Below are 15,903 nucleotides of genomic sequence, written 5' to 3'. Positions count from 1 at the left end.
TGTACGATAGAGCGCAAAGGATAGAGCATTCAATCGATTCTCGCACCCGCACAATATCACATCTCACAAGTTCACAACACCCAGTTTGGACACCAATTGAGCTCAGAACTATAAAACGATCTCCTCATGATAGTAAAATCGGAGTAGCGATTCTGATTTGTGTTTTTGGCTTTGCTCATCTTTGCTCAAGTGGTTACCAACCTGGGCGGGTGTTCCTAAAGATTGCCATTGAACGAAGCTCGGACTGGAGCACATGGAGTGCATGTAGCAGGGAGTCCGAGGTCCGTTGTGGGAAATCCTCTCCGTCCTTGAGTTTGTGGAAGGGACGTCGAGGGACATCGACTGTTCCAGCCGAAACGGGCTATGCTTTGAAAAACTTCGTACTGATTGAGACCCCTGCCCCTGCCCACGCCTTCTACGTCCTGGAACCCGACTCTGAATCACTTGAATTTCTGTCGGCATTCTCAGGGTGAAGGCGACCAGGGTTTCGCTTTTCATGTCCTTGCTGATCCTTTTATACCCAGAAATTTGTTGCTATCGGGTGGCTTGGCATTTCATTTCCTGAAGTCGCGCCTTGTTTCGCTCAAGTCAAAGCCGCCGTGGGAAATCGGTCGTTCTCGCTCGCTACACATCGCCCATCTCCAATAATCCTCTTTGGAGCAGCAACCGACAACATGGTGAGTATCCATCCATCCATCCATCCATCCATCAGTTTGCTACGACGACCAAGAGGCAGTCTCGGCGGCATGCACGGCGAAAGCTCGTTCCGACAAGCGATCGTTGGGACATGTCGCCGCCCATGTTCCAAATTCCCGGCCGACGAAATTCGAAATGTGGGACATTCCCGGGTCCCGTCTGATTAGGTGGACGGTCAGCGATAGATGCACAGGATTGTGTTCTGACGTTGGAAGCCAAACTCGGGTTCAGCGGGGCCTTGGGGAATTTCACGTGGAGGATTTCGAATGGCTGGGGTTTCGGATGAGAGACTGCTTCTGTTGAGGGCCCACTATAGGAATGCTTCTCTCTCGGTTTTGTAAGGCTCCCGGCCTGAAGAACTGAGGAGAGGCAGACCAATGACTATAGGAGAATCTCTCGTCTTTTCCCCTCGGGGAACTGGCGGAGCTCTACTCTGATGACCCCATTATGGCCCCACTAACCGTCAATACCTCTGATTAGCCTAAGGCCGTCAGCAAGTCGAAGAAGCCCGCACCGGCTCCCTACCCCGCCAAGGGTCAGGCTGTCGCTAAGAAGGCCAAGAACCCCTTGATCGAAAAGAAGCCCCGCAACTTCTCCATCGGTATGTGGAATGTGGTCACTTTGGACTTCATGAAAGTGTGGATGCTGACGGTCTTTATTCTCATAGGTGCGGACATCCAGCCTAAGCGTGACTTGTCCCGCTTCGTCAAGTGGCCCCAGTACGTCCGTCTTCAGCGCCAGAAGACTATCCTCAAGCAGCGTCTGAAGGTCCCCCCCGCAATCAACCAGTTCACCAAGACCCTCGACAAGAACACTGGTGAGTACACTCTCGCCTTGTTGAAATTGATCTTGCGTATTAGCTGCTCACATCGTCTACCTCTTTTTCCAGCCACCCAGCTGTTCAAGGTCTTGAACAAGTACCGCCCCGAGTCTAAGCAGGAGAAGAAGACCCGTCTTACTGCCGCTGCCGAGTCCGTTGCTGCCGGTAACAAGGTTGACCAGGGAAAGAAGCCCGTTGTCGTCAAGTACGGTATCAACCACATCACTGCACTTGTTGAGGCCAAGAAGGCTCAGTTGGTCGTGATTGCCCACGATGTTGACCCCATTGAGGTGTGTATTTGATCGTTCTTGCAAAGGGCTTACCAGTCCACAGTACTCAAAATTTGCTCCCATTTCAGATCGTCATCTGGCTCCCGGCTCTCTGCCGCAAGATGGGTGTCCCATACTGCATCGTCAAGTCCAAGTCCCGTCTCGGTACCGTCGTCCACAAGAAGACCGCCACCGCCCTCGCCTTGACTGACGTGAAGCCCGAGGACAAGCACGAGCTCGCCTCCGTCGTCAGCGCTATCAAGGGTGCCTACAACGACAAGTACGAGGACCACCGCAAGACCTGGGGTGGAGGCATCATGGGCCAAAAGTCCAACAACGCCACCGCCAAGAAGGAGGCCCGTGCCGCTCGTGAGATCAAGGTTTAAATCCAAACCCCTTGATTCTTTGACGACCCGATTCTGCCATTTCGTTCTTTGTACTTGTACATACCCGAAACGATGTGAATACAATGCACGTAATGATGGACAGCCACTCTAATTTATTCACAATTTTGATACCAATTGATCTATCTGAAGTCAATGGCGATTCCCCATTCTTTACCACGGAGAGGACAAAGATTCTTGCCTTGCTGGATGCTAAGCACCAACTTCACTCGGCCTCGTCGCGAGTCTTCAGCTTGCCTGAGAGAGACCTTGAAGGTGAGGCCCTCGGTTCCATCCGTGGTGACCCCATGTGCTTCGTCTCCGTGTCCGTCGGGACGGAAAATATAAGGTCCCAATCCAGTGCAGATGCTATTTACATATGTAGCGCCCGTCTCCCGTACTGTGGTTCAGATCGATGTGACCCCCATGTGGCAGATGTGGCATCCCCTAATTCTCGAATCTCGACTACGGTTAAGCTCACAAGTGGCGCAGCAGCGATTCTGTTCGAACAGATACGTATCCATACGGCACGTTTGCACCCAAACGTCATTTCCATCGCAAGGAAGTCTGGACTCCCAAGACGTCCATCATCGTCCACTTTCCCACAAGAACATAACCCCCATTTGAAGCAGAAACCTTCACAGATGTCGCTCGTGAAGACTATCTCAACACAGGCTCAGTATCAGGCCTTGCTGTCCCAGGCGGACGCGAAAAAGTTGGTGAGTCCCTCCTGTCCCTATATCATGTTCTCAGGGAGGGCGCGGCGTCGACGATGGAAACAGGCTGTTGGGCAGCATGGAGGGTTGGGGATGCTCTGTCTGATTTGTTGTCTTCTCCTACAGATTGTGGTCGATTTCACAGCAAGGTACAGTGGTGTTGGAAGCGTTGGAGAGCTAGCGGAATCCGGTGTAGATCACGCGTGAGAAACAGTCTCGCTCACCGAGATATTCGATCGTTCCCTATACACCTCTCGAATGATTCGATCTGCTGAACTGAACGCATTTTTAACAATAGCTGGTGTGGGCCATGTCAGGGTACGTTCCTTGCGGCGGAACTTTCTCGATTGGCAGAGTGACGCGTTTCCGGCGAGGTGTCCGTCTGTAAGGTGAAGACTAATAACACTGCTTCACCTTTCCCTCAGTATTCGTCGATCATCTCTTATTTGGGGTCAATCTGTGGAAGGAGAATAAACTTCTGTGATCTGATCAACTTTTGCGTCTGATGTCAATGACAGATGATGAAGCCTGGTATGTCAGCTTGAGGCCCGTGGGTCATATGGGATCTTCTTCTGGCACAGTATATAAACTGACGTCTGTCACAAAATAGTGTTTGCGGAACTCAGCACGAAGTATAGGTGGGTAGATTTTTGTAAGGAGGGAGCGTTTCCTGAGGAACAGTTGCTTGACATTTTGTCTTTGTAGGCATGTGACGTTTGCCCAGGTGGACGTGGATCAATTACAAGTGAGCATCAGGGGCTGCTTGGTCGCGGAAGGGTTGGAGGAGTGTTTGCAGAGGGATAAGGGTTTTCATACACTTCGGATGAGAGAGCGATGACTGATTCGGGGCATGAACGCTCGTTAGGAAGTGACAGCTGCGGCAGGCGTGCAGGCGATGCCTACTTTCCAAGTATGTTTTTGGTGTCATTCGGGTCTGCCCGCATAGCTATGGAACACATCTGACCGTGCACCCTTAGTTCTTCAAGGCTGGTTCCAAGATTGCAGAATTGAAGGGAGCCAACAAGCAAGGGCTGGAACAGCTGGTTAAGGTATTGCAAACCAACGGTTACTCCAAAAATGGGAAGGGGTTGCGTACTGACAACTATTCCGTCTGTTCGCACAGCAATATCAGGGCCCGGCGGATGAATCGAGTGGGAACACAGCTCACGGCGGCCACGTAAGTGTCGCTTCTAGATCAATGCATAACACGTACCCGAATGATTGACAGAGTGCCTTTCTCATTTACAGAGCGACCTGTAAGGCTGTATTCTGAATCTTGCTCTACTTCGCATCGCGTAACTCACCATGTCAGCTATACCTTAGCCTTGAATTCATAACGCAAGGTCAACTGGAGTGCCTGAACCAAAGCGACGAGCACCACGTGAAGAACGCCTTTGACAAGAACGAACAGACCTACCTGGAATCCGACGTCGACGAGCAACTCATCTTCAACATCCCGTTCAACCAAACGGTAAAGGTGCATTCGCTGAAGATCGTGCCTAAGAGCAAAGGTGGGTGTGCGAGAGAATGGCGAGGTCGTCGAACACCACACTCAACATCCCTTTGGTCGTCAGAACAAGCACCCAAGACAATCAAAACCTTCGTCAACAAATCCCACATCCTCAGCTTCGACGACGCCGATACCGTCGAAGCCACCGAGGAGATTGAGCTGAAGGAGTCTGACTACGCGTCTGGGGCCGCTGTTGTCCAGTTGCGGTTTGTCAAGTACCAGAATGTTCATAACATCAACGTGAGTCTTTACTTTCCACTAGCACGCCCTTCACAAGTAGAAGTGGAGTCTCATATTTTCGCGCAGATCTTCATCAAAGACAACATCGGAGACGAGGAAGTCACGGCCATTAAGCAGTTCTCGCTGTACGGAACCCCCGTCGAGACGACCAACATGAACGACCTGAAGAAGGATGCGCCTGGTGGGCCGGGCGCGGGGCCTTCACAGTAAGGGTGTTGTGGAATGTAATATGGCGGATTTGTCAGGAGAACCCCTGCCGCCGTGCACTGTAAAGTATTGCTCAAATATAGGTTCTAGAGCTTGGAATGTATCTCTGCTTGATCGGTTCTTGATGGGATCATGAGTTGCATGCCACCATCTGGCCCTCTTGTCTTAGGTCCCAATGCGTTGGTCGCATGATCCGGGCTTACGTGGCAGAGCAAATTCCAGAAACGAAAGTTGATTGGGGCGAGCAAGAGTTTCCCAAGCTGGGCCGCATAGTCGCGGCATGATGCGTCAGGGTGTATGTGGATTAGCATCGGTCGCCGGCCGAGTCGTCAGTTTATAGCATATAAGTGATTTAGGTGCTCAGTTCCCCGGCAGGCCGTTGTTGGCATTTTGGGTTTCATCTGCGTTGGGTCTGGAGATTTGAAGTGCGAGGAACACTGGTGATTCACGAAACCGTAAAACCAGATCTGGTCATGAATACTGTGATTTACACTCGCATACACAGCCCTCCGTCTTTGGACTTGGGCGCTCGGCCCTGCCTTGTCAACGGTTCATATCTAGACTAGTCGCACCTCTTTCTTTCTCAGAACCACCTTTGCAGGATGATGGAGAAGCGTTCGGTTCGCTCGGTGTGCGCAAGCAAAGCTCGCTGGTCTTTCCCGGCCTATTATAAGCGCATGGCTGCTCACCAGACATCACACTAACTTTAACGTGTGCTATTACCATAATCTTCAACGTCTACATCTTCGGGCTTGACACGATCTTGTAAAAGCGAAGAACGAACACTACAACTGACCGAAACTTCAATTCTGTCTGGGAGACCGCGCTGTTGCTTTACGGTCGATATCGTTTCAACGCTTTGCTCCGCGCAGTGAGCCCTCGGCTCTCTCTCGCTCAAAGAACCAGCTTTGCCAAGGTTAACTTTATGGTGGACCGTGCCCACGCTGGTGCCCACGCCCAGGCCTCAAAGCGCCTGTTTACTTGTACACATCGCTGTACCTCGTAACGTAGGTGCTCTGATCTTCACCAGCCCCTTGTCAAAACGACGACATGGCATCCGCAATCGAAAGCCCGGAGAGCATCATGGTCCCCAACCTCCCTTTCGAAGTCATCGGCGAGATCGCAAAGCACTCAAGTCCCGGGAACCTGAACAAGCTCGTCAGGGTGTGCCGCCAATGGCATGACTCCCTTATCAGGAACCTGTACACATCTGTAACCATCAGTAAGGAACCAAAGTTGCGAGTGTTCTATGACACGCTTTCTGAACATCGCAATCGCCGCGCCTGGATCTCCAAACTGGAAATACCAATTGTCGATTTTGAAGTCCCCGGGGACGAGAAATATTCGAATGTCTTGCTTTCAGCCGTTCTCCCATGGTGCACCTCAGTGAGAGAATTTCACATCATCTACTTCGCTGCGGACTCACCGCCCGAATGTGTGTTACGTCATGTCACCATCTCCCTCTTGCATGGACATCTGTACATCGATCTGAACAACATCCCACTGTACGAAACTATAGACCCCAACCAGTGGATCTACAATACTCCCCTACGACCATTGATCAAAAAACTCATAAACTGCGCCGCTCCACAACTTTTGTCCGCAGAGTTTCAACGCGGAAATATGTGTAGGAGTGCGTTTCCGCCTTCCTTCCCCAAACTGGTCACCCTCACAATAGGCGACGGACCACTTTGGTCTGGGATACATAGTATGAACTGGGAGACGAACTATCTCCGGCGACTGTTTCCAAGTCTGGTCGAAGCTCGCCTTTCCCGCGCCTTGATCCTCTTTCAAAAGGTCCACTTTCCGGACACGGTGAAGGTCAGTGAGATCAAACACAAACGTCCGGAGTGAACACTGATGGCATGTTGAGGTACGCATCTCGTCTCCGCCCGATCCTGCGGCTTCCTACTGATTTGCATTTCCCCAGCACGAGCTTTGTTGCTAAACAAATTCCCTGGGAACTTGCTAACGAGAACAAATGTTCGACATATGGGATGTAATATTTCGCATTCGGACGGCAAATACCCTCTGTCAGGCAATGTGCTGGTGTAGGATAGGTGCTGGTGTGACGCCTTCTTGCCGATTCAAAGGAATCCATGCTCTGTCCCAATGGGAAAACCATTGATGTACCACAGATACATGACCCAGCGCTCCTCGGGGCGAGTGTAGGGCACCGTAATGCAGTTCCTTCTAAAAGTCAACCGTTTCACAATTCCCTGCGCCGACTCGGAAGCCAGAATATCGACAGCGCGTCGCACGTCTGACAGGTTTGTTCTCCCCTCAAACCCGATTTGTGGAGAGGTGTGAAGAGGCGAAACACATACAAAAGGATGCAGCGAAACAGCCAAACTTTGAACACTCCCACGACGTATCGCCGCTTTTTTATAACAACGAGCCTATCTTCAAAGGGCAACATGGCATCAGCCGTCGAAAGCCGAGCCACGAGCATCCCGATCTCCCTTTCGAAATCATCTGCGAAATTGCGAAGCATGCATCACCCGAAACTCGGGGAAAGCTTGTGAGAGTGTGTCGTCAGTGGCATGGCTCGTTAACCTCTACAGCAATGTCCAGCTCCGAAAGCTTGATCAGATGACACCTTTCCTTCAAGCACACCAAGCTCATCCGGATCGAGCGGCTTACGTCGTTTCCTTCGAGCTCGTGGATCCGATCGACATCAGATTTCCGCTCGAGGGTGCTTTGGCAACCATCACTGCGTGGCCTCGGCAAAAAGTGTATAGAATTGAACCAGAGGGTTCGCTGCCCTCCATTGAGAGGCAAAAAGCCTCGATTCAAAACGTAGCCATTCTAACTTCGAGGATGCGTGAAATGCTCGGATTCCCTTAATCGCGTTAAATCCCGGCCTTGACAGAATACGACAGCGCGATCTGTCACATTTTCTGTGCGTTCCATCTTTCCATCTCACTGAACGAAACGGTGGCACGCTTGAGGACCCATGTCCGTTATCTTTCCATGCGGTATCTACATCATTTCATTGCCAAAAACTCGCTAATTACATCTTGCTCCTGCTAGACGAAGCTATCCGAAGCAATCGAGACGATACACCACGCATATACACCCGGAGTATGGACCGCATCAGCAGCAAACACGCTGCACGCCGCGAATCAACCTCAGCATGTCGTCAACACCAAACTGAGCAGTCGCTTCACCTTGCAGCATCATAATCGGGTTCAGTTCTGCCCACCGCTCGTTCCAGAGGTCCATGATGGCGGATTGAGATTGACGGGAGAGTAATAGAAACTGGGAGATGAGGATTCCGTCGATTACGTTGGTTGTCGAGTGCGGTTTTGTTGATGTGATGGGGACGAGGGGAGCTGGGCCGCTCGGCGTTGCTTTGACGGAAAAGGTGGGTTGATCGGGGCCTTGAGCGCGGTACCGCGAATGGTCGTTGCCTGGTAATGTCTCGAGTGAACACAGCGGTTTGTGGGCGACTACGGCCAACGGGCCCAACAAAGACTTACCGAGCAACGGTTTAGTCGCTTCAATCTGCGCCAGAACTTCCTCCAAAGTCTTCAATTTGCGATACGCATCCTTCTCGATTCGAGCGATCGCAAATACGCTTCCTAGTACCGAGCATCCATACAGAACTTCGGCCGAGCTGTGCAACTTTGCCTCATATTGCGATACTGAGCGTGACGCCGATTGGTAATAGCGAACAGGTTTCGAGAAATCTGCTTTGCTCGCGTCTGGTAGAGACACTGTGCTTGTCCCGACTGAAGACGATGGACCTTCGGATGCGGAATGCCACAGTATTGAGATAACGTCGTCATCGGCCGTGCCTGGCCAGCGAACCGATTCGGCAGGCGGTACACCTTCGATAGGCGGCTTCGCAGAAGGGTATAGAGACGAGGAGCCTACTGCCGAAGCGACAGCCCTTGACTGATGAGACGTCAGATCCTTGCTCAGGGAACCCATATGGAGCTTCGGGATCGTTTCACCGAGGTAGAAGCTGAAGACGGTATCCAGGGTGCGCTCCGTCGCTGCTGAATTTGAGCCAGAGGAGAAGCAGACAAGCGTGCCGCACTTGTCGGTTGCCATTGTGAGAGAGTCGGAGAAGGGGAGACAGTCGGCGATGGGACGGGAATACCGATCACTATAATCCAAAAAATAACCACGCTTGTTCAGATGGACCTCCAGAACACTTTATTGTATGACGTTCTTTTGATGACACGCAAGACCCACCTTTTCAGAAACGTAAACTTCTTCGTAGCAAGGTCATAGTCCCAATACGAAACTGACTCGCGCTGCCCTCCCATGACCACGCGGGTGCCATATACACCAATGCTTTGGATAGGCCATCGACATTGTACCGTTGTGCGAACAACTAGCCTGTGAAACGAAGCATAGGACGGAAGTCAATACACGTGCCATAAACAGCCGGAGCAGTAGGTGTTTGTAAGCCATACTTTCTCGTATGTGCATCGATCTTGAGTTGGTAGAACACATCGCCTGCGGAGGCCAGTAGGTAGCTAAAGGTTGGAACACAAAAGTGAGGCTGTGTAGGAGGATATGGTTAACCTCAAAAGCAAGACGAAAACTCAGTCATACCTGTTCACGAATGGAGAAATCGCATGCACTGGTCCCTTGAGGAACATTTCCCCAAGTCGCTTCATCTTATACATAACCGACTTTTTCTCCTACCCACACACGTCTCAGCTTACGTCTCCCTTGAGGAATCAACTCTACCTCACCAGCCATTACCCACCGGCGTCGGCCTCCTCCTCACATCTAAATCATCAATCTCCATTGAGGTATCGCGATCTCGGTCTTTCTTCTCATACGCTTTGAGATTGTATACTAGAACTCGGCCTTTGCGTTCTGGAGTGGCATTTGGGTCTGGCGAGGGCGGTGAGGGTGGAATGTAGCCCCATGTGCCGACGCAGATGTAGCGTTTGCCTTCTTTTACGTTCCAAGCTGAGAGCGAAAGGTGTGTCAGTGAAAGTGATGTGGATATACCAGCCATGCGTTCCTATGAGCGGGCTGAGCTTCCACTTACATGTCAAAGCGTAAACGACTTCGTTGGGTTGGAGCTTCTCCTTGACGTAAACCTTTCCGCTAAGCATGCAGGATATGTTAAAGTGTTATCAACATTACATGTCGCATATCATCGGCCCTATACCTCAATGAATCCATAACTATGATCTCCGACCGAGGATTCCGACTATTGCCCGGTGACGAAACGGCAACCACCGCTTTTCGCGTCACCTCATCGTACAAGATGCGTCGCGGAATCTGTAACGTCCATCCACATGGTCAGTCGTCGGAGGGATCATTCTACCATTCCGTAGACATATCGAGGCAACATTACCTGATCGACTTCCGCGGCCCGCATATTGATCCGCTTCTGCGTGTCCAGTTCGATGAACTGCATGCTGTTCTTGGACAATGTCATGTAGCCATGTGCGATGTTGGGGAAGTTGAACGGAGTGGCGTGTATGATCTGTGAAAATACATGTGAGCTAACATTCGCTTGCTGCCAACAGTCCCTAGTCACTGACAAAACTCACCCTAGGACACGACAAACTCTCCAACTTCGTCTCCCCCAACTCCCCCACCGACACCTTCCACGGCGTATCAGCCAACGCAAGCGCAAAATCCGCCGCGTCCCTCGTATCCGTCACTAGCTGGACCGGGAAGTATCCAAGCCGTCGAGCCTTAGCCTGCGTAAGCGAGATTCCTCCGCTGGCTTCCGAGACTATTCGGAAGGACACGAGTGTCCCGTCTCGCAACCCCGCTAGGAACAAACTGCCTGGATTTTCGTGTGCCGAGTCGGAATCTCTGACGACTGCGAAGGATTGGGGTATACAAATACTTCCCTCTGCGCCGAGATTGTCTAACGAGACGTGGGCTGCGACACTTAGTGCTTCACTGCCGTGGTCAGAGTTGAGCGACAGGAGGAGTATTGATGGGGAGAATGTTCCGATTGCGCAGAAACGTCTTGGGGCGGGAGGGATGGAAGATGGAACATCGTCGGGAGCGAGGGTTGGTAAGGAGAATGTGTAGAGACAGGATGGGGTGATTCCCGCTATTGAGAGATCCACTTGCGCGACTCGCCGGATGTTGATATCGGGGAGGAACCCGGTGAAGCTAACGAAGGAATGGGTCACGTCAGCTTGGGATCCGCTATGGCTTTCTCGAGCAAGACCCCACGATTACTCACGATTGCCTTACAACCTGCAGACAATACACCATCTTCGCCGTGCAGACTACCAGCAAGTCGCTCACTGCGCCCCCAAACAGCAGTCTCGCACGCGTATGACCTTCGTCCGCCACATTCGAATCCTCAGGTGGTGGTTCCCACGCCAACTTTCGCACGGGTTCAGACGGCTTATCAATGCAGTCGGATAAGTTCGAGATAACGACCCCGTGCGAATGTATTTGGGCGTGCAGGGTGTCTTTTCCGAGGGACAGGGCTGAGGCACATAGGGTGGGGAAGGATGTATCGAAACCGCTTATAGCGCTTATGTCCTCGAGCTCGCCGTCTGCGATGGAAGACGTGAAATGGTGCACATGTGAACGTACTTCAGCGATGGTATTTTCATACCTTGCAAAGCCATTACTCTGGTTTCGTCCACAAATGAGATCACAATGAAGGTATCTTCTTTGGAATCAACACCCCGCTTGAGTCCCCAAAGAGCGGAAGCACTGCATCAAACCCAATCAGTCCTCCTGTCTGACATCTTGCGAATGCTCCCAGCAAACAGCAGTCTCTCACCCCACAGCCCCATCTTCAACAGACGCATGCACGTTCACCGCAATCCCGTTCCTGATCTCCCTGATACTGCCCGCCGGTCTGGGGCTGTGATTCAGCCGACCGCTGGTGAGCAGCAGGGAGTCGTGTCCTTCTCGGTGGATATCGACCAGCTTGAAGTCGACGATAGGTGCCCAGTTCGGGATGGTGGACTCGGAGATAGGAGTTGAGTTTGCGTCCAGCTGGATGGACAATGCGCGTTAGGACGTGACGTTTGGACATCCGAGTATCCATGCCGCTTACCGCAAGCGTCACTCCATCGCACATATCTCCAAACATAGCCACCCACGTCGAGCCATCTCCACTCGCGTCATCCAACATCGGAAACGCCGCCATGGCTCGTACACTAAACTTCACATGCTCGACATGGCGAATCGAAACCTCTTTCTCCCCGGCAGCGAAGTCCAATCGGAAGAGATGTTCCTCCTCTGTGGCGACGAAGATTGTGTCTGCACTTGCGAGCGGGTGGGAACATGTGCGTGTGGCTGCTATTGGGGTTTGGTGAACAGGAGTGTCTTGGGAGATTCGAAGGGGAGGAAGATCAACTAGCTCGAGGCGAGTGGATCCTATTCGTACGAAGTGCATGCTGGAGTCCTGGGGGCGAGGGATGATCCACATGTCAGACGCTAGTCCGGGCTATAAGAATCATTTAAAGTGCGGAGTTTACCGTTATGATGATTAAAGAGTTCGGAAGACTTCTAAGAGCGAGCACTTCCAGCGGCACAGCATCTGTGATGTCACAGACAGTGAGTCGTTGTGTATGTAATAAGAACGCTCATGAGGCATCGCAAGCTTTACCTTGCGCAACCACATGTTCAGCCCATCGTCGCATGCTCGCGAACGACTTTGTCGCATCATACTCAGTGATAACGACCGATAGCGCGCCGTTCCTGAATCACAGACGCAAACATTGAGCCGAAAAGCATCTCCAGTGCAGGCTAACAACCCCACGTACGATGTTTTCACGATGACAAGCCGGACAAGGTCGGTGGCTGAGTCAGGCTGAACGAAGGCGATGCGCCATATTATGCCCGTCTCTTCCACTATCACAAACTGCCCAGGAAAGGATGAGTAGCAGCAGAGGGACATGTCCGTTTGTCACATCGTCGTACCTGCGCCTCTGCTATGCTCCCGGTCCCATCGGACAAGTCATAGATCTTGACTTTTTGTTCCAAAGCGGATACAGCAAGTGCTCGCGAACTGTGAGAGTGAAGTGAGTTCCGAATGTTCGGCCTCCCACGTCAGAATGAAAGCCCACATACAGAGGATCTACAGCAATGGCGTGCCCCAGCTCAGTAGAATCTAAACCAGGTTTGTCAAGTGCAATCTGGTGAATCACGGTTGGCAAACATGAGGAATGATATTGAGGAAAACATATTGAGTGTGTGTGGTGCTACTTCTAGTGTAGTCGGAGTCCATGTCCCGCAAAGATAATAGATCTCTCATTGCCCATCCTCCTCTTACCAGACTTCTCAGAATGCACAGCTACCTAACTCGAACCAATCCAAACTGACGCACCTGCTGCACAGCGACAAACTGAGCCCTTCCATCATCATCGCATTCTACCCTGAGAATGCTCAAGTATCCGGAATCGGAAGTGCACACGACATGAGGCTCTCCTGTTTCGTTTTCGTTGCCCTCACATGGACACCGTGCGTCTGTGCTGGCTGACGCCGCGCTACCATATGAAGCAAGCTGACTTTTTCTCAGGAAGCAAACAGCCACCGCTCTAATCTGCCCAAACACGGGTTGCTCTATAACGGTAGTCCAAAGAGGTTCGTCGCCCAGGCCAGAAGTCAATATTCTCAGTTCCAGCGTATGTTCCTGAAGCAAATTGCCACCAGGGCAGGCAGGTTAGCAGCAACTTCGATTATACACACTGTCTGATAAATCCCATACCTTGATCCAAAGAGCCTGAGCACCGCCAGAAAAGCGGTCCGCTAACGCTGGGAAGTAGCACGGGATAGCTTCACAAACGACGGGCGACTTCAAGACATTGTGAATATAGGCATAAACCGGTGAAGTTGATAACGACGATGATGTGGAACGCAGAAGTGCGGGCTGGTCCGTCAGAGCCATTGCACAGCTATTTAAACAGTAGCAATACTATGCGGTTGCCTAGCCAGCGTGGGAATGTTCTGACCTTTCTGACATGGAACTGAGACTACTGAGACGCGTGAGGAGACGCTGCCGAGTCGGAAATGTCAGACAGGTGGTCAAACGACCGTCTTCTCCAGAAGGGATATAAAAAGGTATAGAACAGGCAACCTCAACAGGCGTCCTCATCCTAGTTGTCGATTCCATACTGACACCGAAACCAGGCATAGAAGCAATTCTACCCAAGTTGTGTCTCGCACGTCACTGAGCTGGAAAAGAACGCGAAGGCATCTTGCAGGCTCACCAAGATCGCACATCATCATGACGCAGCTTTTCGCCAATCTTCATTTCTCCCCTCGCTCCTTCAGTTTCTCCTCGACCAAGGTCAGCACCAATGTAGCCATAGCGGGAGCTGTCTACGCTGTCTATTTGGCAACCCACCACCTCCGCGCCTATGCGACCCACCGGCGCCGTCTTGCTCGGAAAGAACGACGACTCGCAGAGATGCCAGCCGGGACCGAAGTCGAGGGTGTCCTCACCGGGCCTCTGACTCAGACCACACGCATACCCTACTATGTTGCTGGCGTCCCGTCGAAGGAACACAACATCGTCGTGCTCGTGGCAGGCAACGGACTCTCGGCAGAGTATTGGCGGGCCTTGCAGCGTCACCTTGCCGCTAACGGAGTGGCCAGTGTCGCTTATGATCGATTCACGACAACGCATAACGTTAGGGATCCGCGGGAACTCACTATTGCTAGCCATACAGACGAGTTCGCTGCCTTCATGCATTATTTGCAGATTGAGGGGCCGATCCTTGCCAGCAGCCCAACTTCGTTCGTGATCGTCGGGCACTCGATGGGATGTGCGGTCGTCCAAGCGTACATCCAGCGTTTGATCAAGCAACGCCAGACCAAACTTTCTGAAACTTCGTCCACGCCAAAAGCCAAAATTCGTGCCGTCGTGCTCGCCGACCCGACCCCTTCGCACGCTCTCGAGGCTGATCCGAAGGCCAAAGAAGCATTCAGGAAGAACATGTCACGTCTCTCTGCTGTTTTGCCTTTTGTCTCCGTCCTCGCCGATCTGGCACTTATCCGCCCCTTTACGGACCTCATCCTCGTCGGTAGCGCGCTCAAACGCAGCGTTCAGCGTAAAAGTGCCACTACTCTCACACCCACGTTCTCCGAAAGTTCAACCCTCCTCAACATGTTTGCCACCGGCTTCCTTCTCCGCAGATTCAACCAGGAGCTCCGCACTTTGCCCACCACTATCGCGGAGAGCGCGAGGGAAGTAGAAGCTCCAAGCCGATGGGTCTATGACCATGACGATGATGAGAAGAGGGTCGTGAGGGAAACTATCCTCGTTAATGGAAAGGGCGAGAACCCGTTTGGATGGACTTTGGAAGAGATGGCTCAGAAGGATAAAGAGATTGTGGAGAGTTGGAAGGCAAAGAAGCATCTTTTGGATAGATCTACGCCTCACATGGAGTTGGTGAATAGTGCGGTGCTTGTCCAGGCGATCTTGGAAGTCGTTCAGTAAGCTTGCCAATTGGTGGTGGCCGTATGATCTGCGCAGAGGAACTCGCCGAGACGTGGAGTTGCGACGACAGCCACTCTCGGTAGTCGTTGTTCATAGTTGTTCTGTGCTTTGTTTTTCAAAATCCTGATCCATTTGACAATACATTCAAGTTGTGCGCAACACTCATCATTGGCGTAAATAGGCTGAGACCGGTCGAGGAACCTTTTCCAGGTGTTCCGCATACATTTAGTCCACTCGGGACCATGGGTTTCAGGCTTGCTCCTATGCCGTCTGCGCTTGTTGGTCGGATACGTCCCCCGAATGCGGTGCTGTCGATTTACGGTCATTCTCGCACAATTCTCGTGACGACCAATCCCACGATAGAACCCATGCTCGGATGTTAACACACAAAACCATACACACATGAAACCTCCGAGGATCCCTGCAAATCACATTCGGACAGAGGGAGACGTCCCCACTGACACATCGCTTCTTCGGAAACCCTACGGACGAGGGCCCACCGTTCCAAGCAACAAAAAAATTTGCATTGAATGAGGCAGATAGTAAGTTCAAAGAGACGGAAAAGGGGCGACATCAGAGGAAGTAAAAGTGACGCTGCACCAGAGGGGCGTCATCCATTCCCGTCCATTCGCCTCAAATCCATTATTCAACCCCGCC

General features: G+C 51.9%; 5 protein-coding genes across 5 annotated transcripts; 4 read left to right on the top strand and 1 right to left on the bottom strand.

The window, feature by feature from the left end:
* The first annotated feature begins 529 nt into the window (after positions 1–529).
* EV422DRAFT_543230 (50S ribosomal protein L30e-like protein) lies at positions 530–2,302 on the top strand. Its single transcript, XM_053071323.1, has 5 exons — positions 530–677; positions 1,177–1,297; positions 1,364–1,513; positions 1,586–1,806; positions 1,875–2,302. The coding sequence occupies exons 1-5, from the start codon at positions 675–677 to the stop codon at positions 2,169–2,171; spliced, it is 792 nt and encodes a 263-aa protein (XP_052922030.1). The 5' UTR covers positions 530–674; the 3' UTR covers positions 2,172–2,302.
* Positions 2,303–2,658: 356 nt separating this feature from the next.
* EV422DRAFT_543224 (PITH domain-containing protein) lies at positions 2,659–5,284 on the top strand. The gene is made up of 13 exons (XM_053071322.1): positions 2,659–2,887; positions 3,011–3,033; positions 3,183–3,198; positions 3,400–3,415; positions 3,495–3,522; positions 3,590–3,629; positions 3,750–3,794; positions 3,862–3,933; positions 4,008–4,061; positions 4,133–4,140; positions 4,208–4,395; positions 4,459–4,634; positions 4,701–5,284. The coding sequence occupies exons 1-13, from the start codon at positions 2,813–2,815 to the stop codon at positions 4,842–4,844; spliced, it is 885 nt and encodes a 294-aa protein (XP_052922029.1). The 5' UTR covers positions 2,659–2,812; the 3' UTR covers positions 4,845–5,284.
* A 419-nt stretch (positions 5,285–5,703) lies between these two features.
* EV422DRAFT_263036 (uncharacterized protein) lies at positions 5,704–6,901 on the top strand. The gene is made up of 2 exons (XM_053065809.1): positions 5,704–6,714; positions 6,772–6,901. The coding sequence occupies exon 1, from the start codon at positions 5,892–5,894 to the stop codon at positions 6,693–6,695; it is 804 nt and encodes a 267-aa protein (XP_052922028.1). The 5' UTR covers positions 5,704–5,891; the 3' UTR covers positions 6,696–6,714; positions 6,772–6,901.
* Positions 6,902–7,583: 682 nt separating this feature from the next.
* On the bottom strand, positions 7,584–13,776 carry EV422DRAFT_543218 (mono-functional DNA-alkylating methyl methanesulfonate N-term-domain-containing protein). The gene is made up of 21 exons (XM_053071321.1): positions 13,513–13,776; positions 13,132–13,437; positions 12,876–12,940; positions 12,726–12,813; positions 12,569–12,666; positions 12,412–12,503; positions 12,281–12,342; positions 11,857–12,207; positions 11,578–11,795; positions 11,407–11,507; positions 11,023–11,344; positions 10,370–10,949; positions 10,171–10,302; positions 9,982–10,094; positions 9,859–9,917; positions 9,568–9,776; positions 9,411–9,499; positions 9,269–9,331; positions 9,045–9,191; positions 8,324–8,955; positions 7,584–8,254 (listed from the first exon to the last, which is right to left on the bottom strand). The coding sequence occupies exons 1-21, from the start codon at positions 13,690–13,692 to the stop codon at positions 7,938–7,940; spliced, it is 4,224 nt and encodes a 1,407-aa protein (XP_052922027.1). The 5' UTR covers positions 13,693–13,776; the 3' UTR covers positions 7,584–7,937.
* An 83-nt stretch (positions 13,777–13,859) lies between these two features.
* On the top strand, positions 13,860–15,411 carry EV422DRAFT_543215 (Alpha/Beta hydrolase protein). Its single transcript, XM_053071320.1, has one exon. The coding sequence runs from the start codon at positions 14,032–14,034 to the stop codon at positions 15,244–15,246; it is 1,215 nt and encodes a 404-aa protein (XP_052922026.1). The 5' UTR covers positions 13,860–14,031; the 3' UTR covers positions 15,247–15,411.
* Positions 15,412–15,903: the final 492 nt, after the last annotated feature.

Source organism: Fimicolochytrium jonesii (assembly GCF_025526975.1).
Source record: "Fimicolochytrium jonesii strain JEL569 chromosome Unknown EV422scaffold_31, whole genome shotgun sequence".
Taxonomy (NCBI): Eukaryota; Fungi; Chytridiomycota; class Chytridiomycetes; order Spizellomycetales; family Powellomycetaceae; genus Fimicolochytrium; species Fimicolochytrium jonesii.
Note: the sequence above shows the minus strand (reverse complement) of the source record. Positions and strands in the feature narration are given on the sequence as shown.

Excerpts from the sequence above, each read along its gene's own strand:
- EV422DRAFT_543230 (XM_053071323.1), top strand. Across the intron at positions 1,298-1,363 it reads GCCCCGCAACTTCTCCATCG|GTGCGGACATCCAGCCTAAG; the intron begins GTATGTGGAATG and ends TTATTCTCATAG. Across the intron at positions 1,807-1,874 it reads ACGATGTTGACCCCATTGAG|ATCGTCATCTGGCTCCCGGC; the intron begins GTGTGTATTTGA and ends CTCCCATTTCAG.
- EV422DRAFT_543224 (XM_053071322.1), top strand. The coding sequence starts at position 2,813 with ATGTCGCTCGTGAAGACTATCTCAACACAGGCTCAGTATCAGGCCTTG. Across the intron at positions 2,888-3,010 it reads AGGCGGACGCGAAAAAGTTG|ATTGTGGTCGATTTCACAGC; the intron begins GTGAGTCCCTCC and ends CTTCTCCTACAG. Across the intron at positions 4,635-4,700 it reads AGAATGTTCATAACATCAAC|ATCTTCATCAAAGACAACAT; the intron begins GTGAGTCTTTAC and ends ATTTTCGCGCAG.
- EV422DRAFT_263036 (XM_053065809.1), top strand. The coding sequence starts at position 5,892 with ATGGCATCCGCAATCGAAAGCCCGGAGAGCATCATGGTCCCCAACCTC.
- EV422DRAFT_543218 (XM_053071321.1), bottom strand. The coding sequence starts at position 13,692 with ATGGCTCTGACGGACCAGCCCGCACTTCTGCGTTCCACATCATCGTCG. Across the intron at positions 12,343-12,411 it reads TGAACATGTGGTTGCGCAAG|ATGCTGTGCCGCTGGAAGTG; the intron begins GTAAAGCTTGCG and ends GTGACATCACAG. Across the intron at positions 10,950-11,022 it reads CTGCAGGTTGTAAGGCAATC|CTTCACCGGGTTCCTCCCCG; the intron begins GTGAGTAATCGT and ends TTCCTTCGTTAG.
- EV422DRAFT_543215 (XM_053071320.1), top strand. The coding sequence starts at position 14,032 with ATGACGCAGCTTTTCGCCAATCTTCATTTCTCCCCTCGCTCCTTCAGT.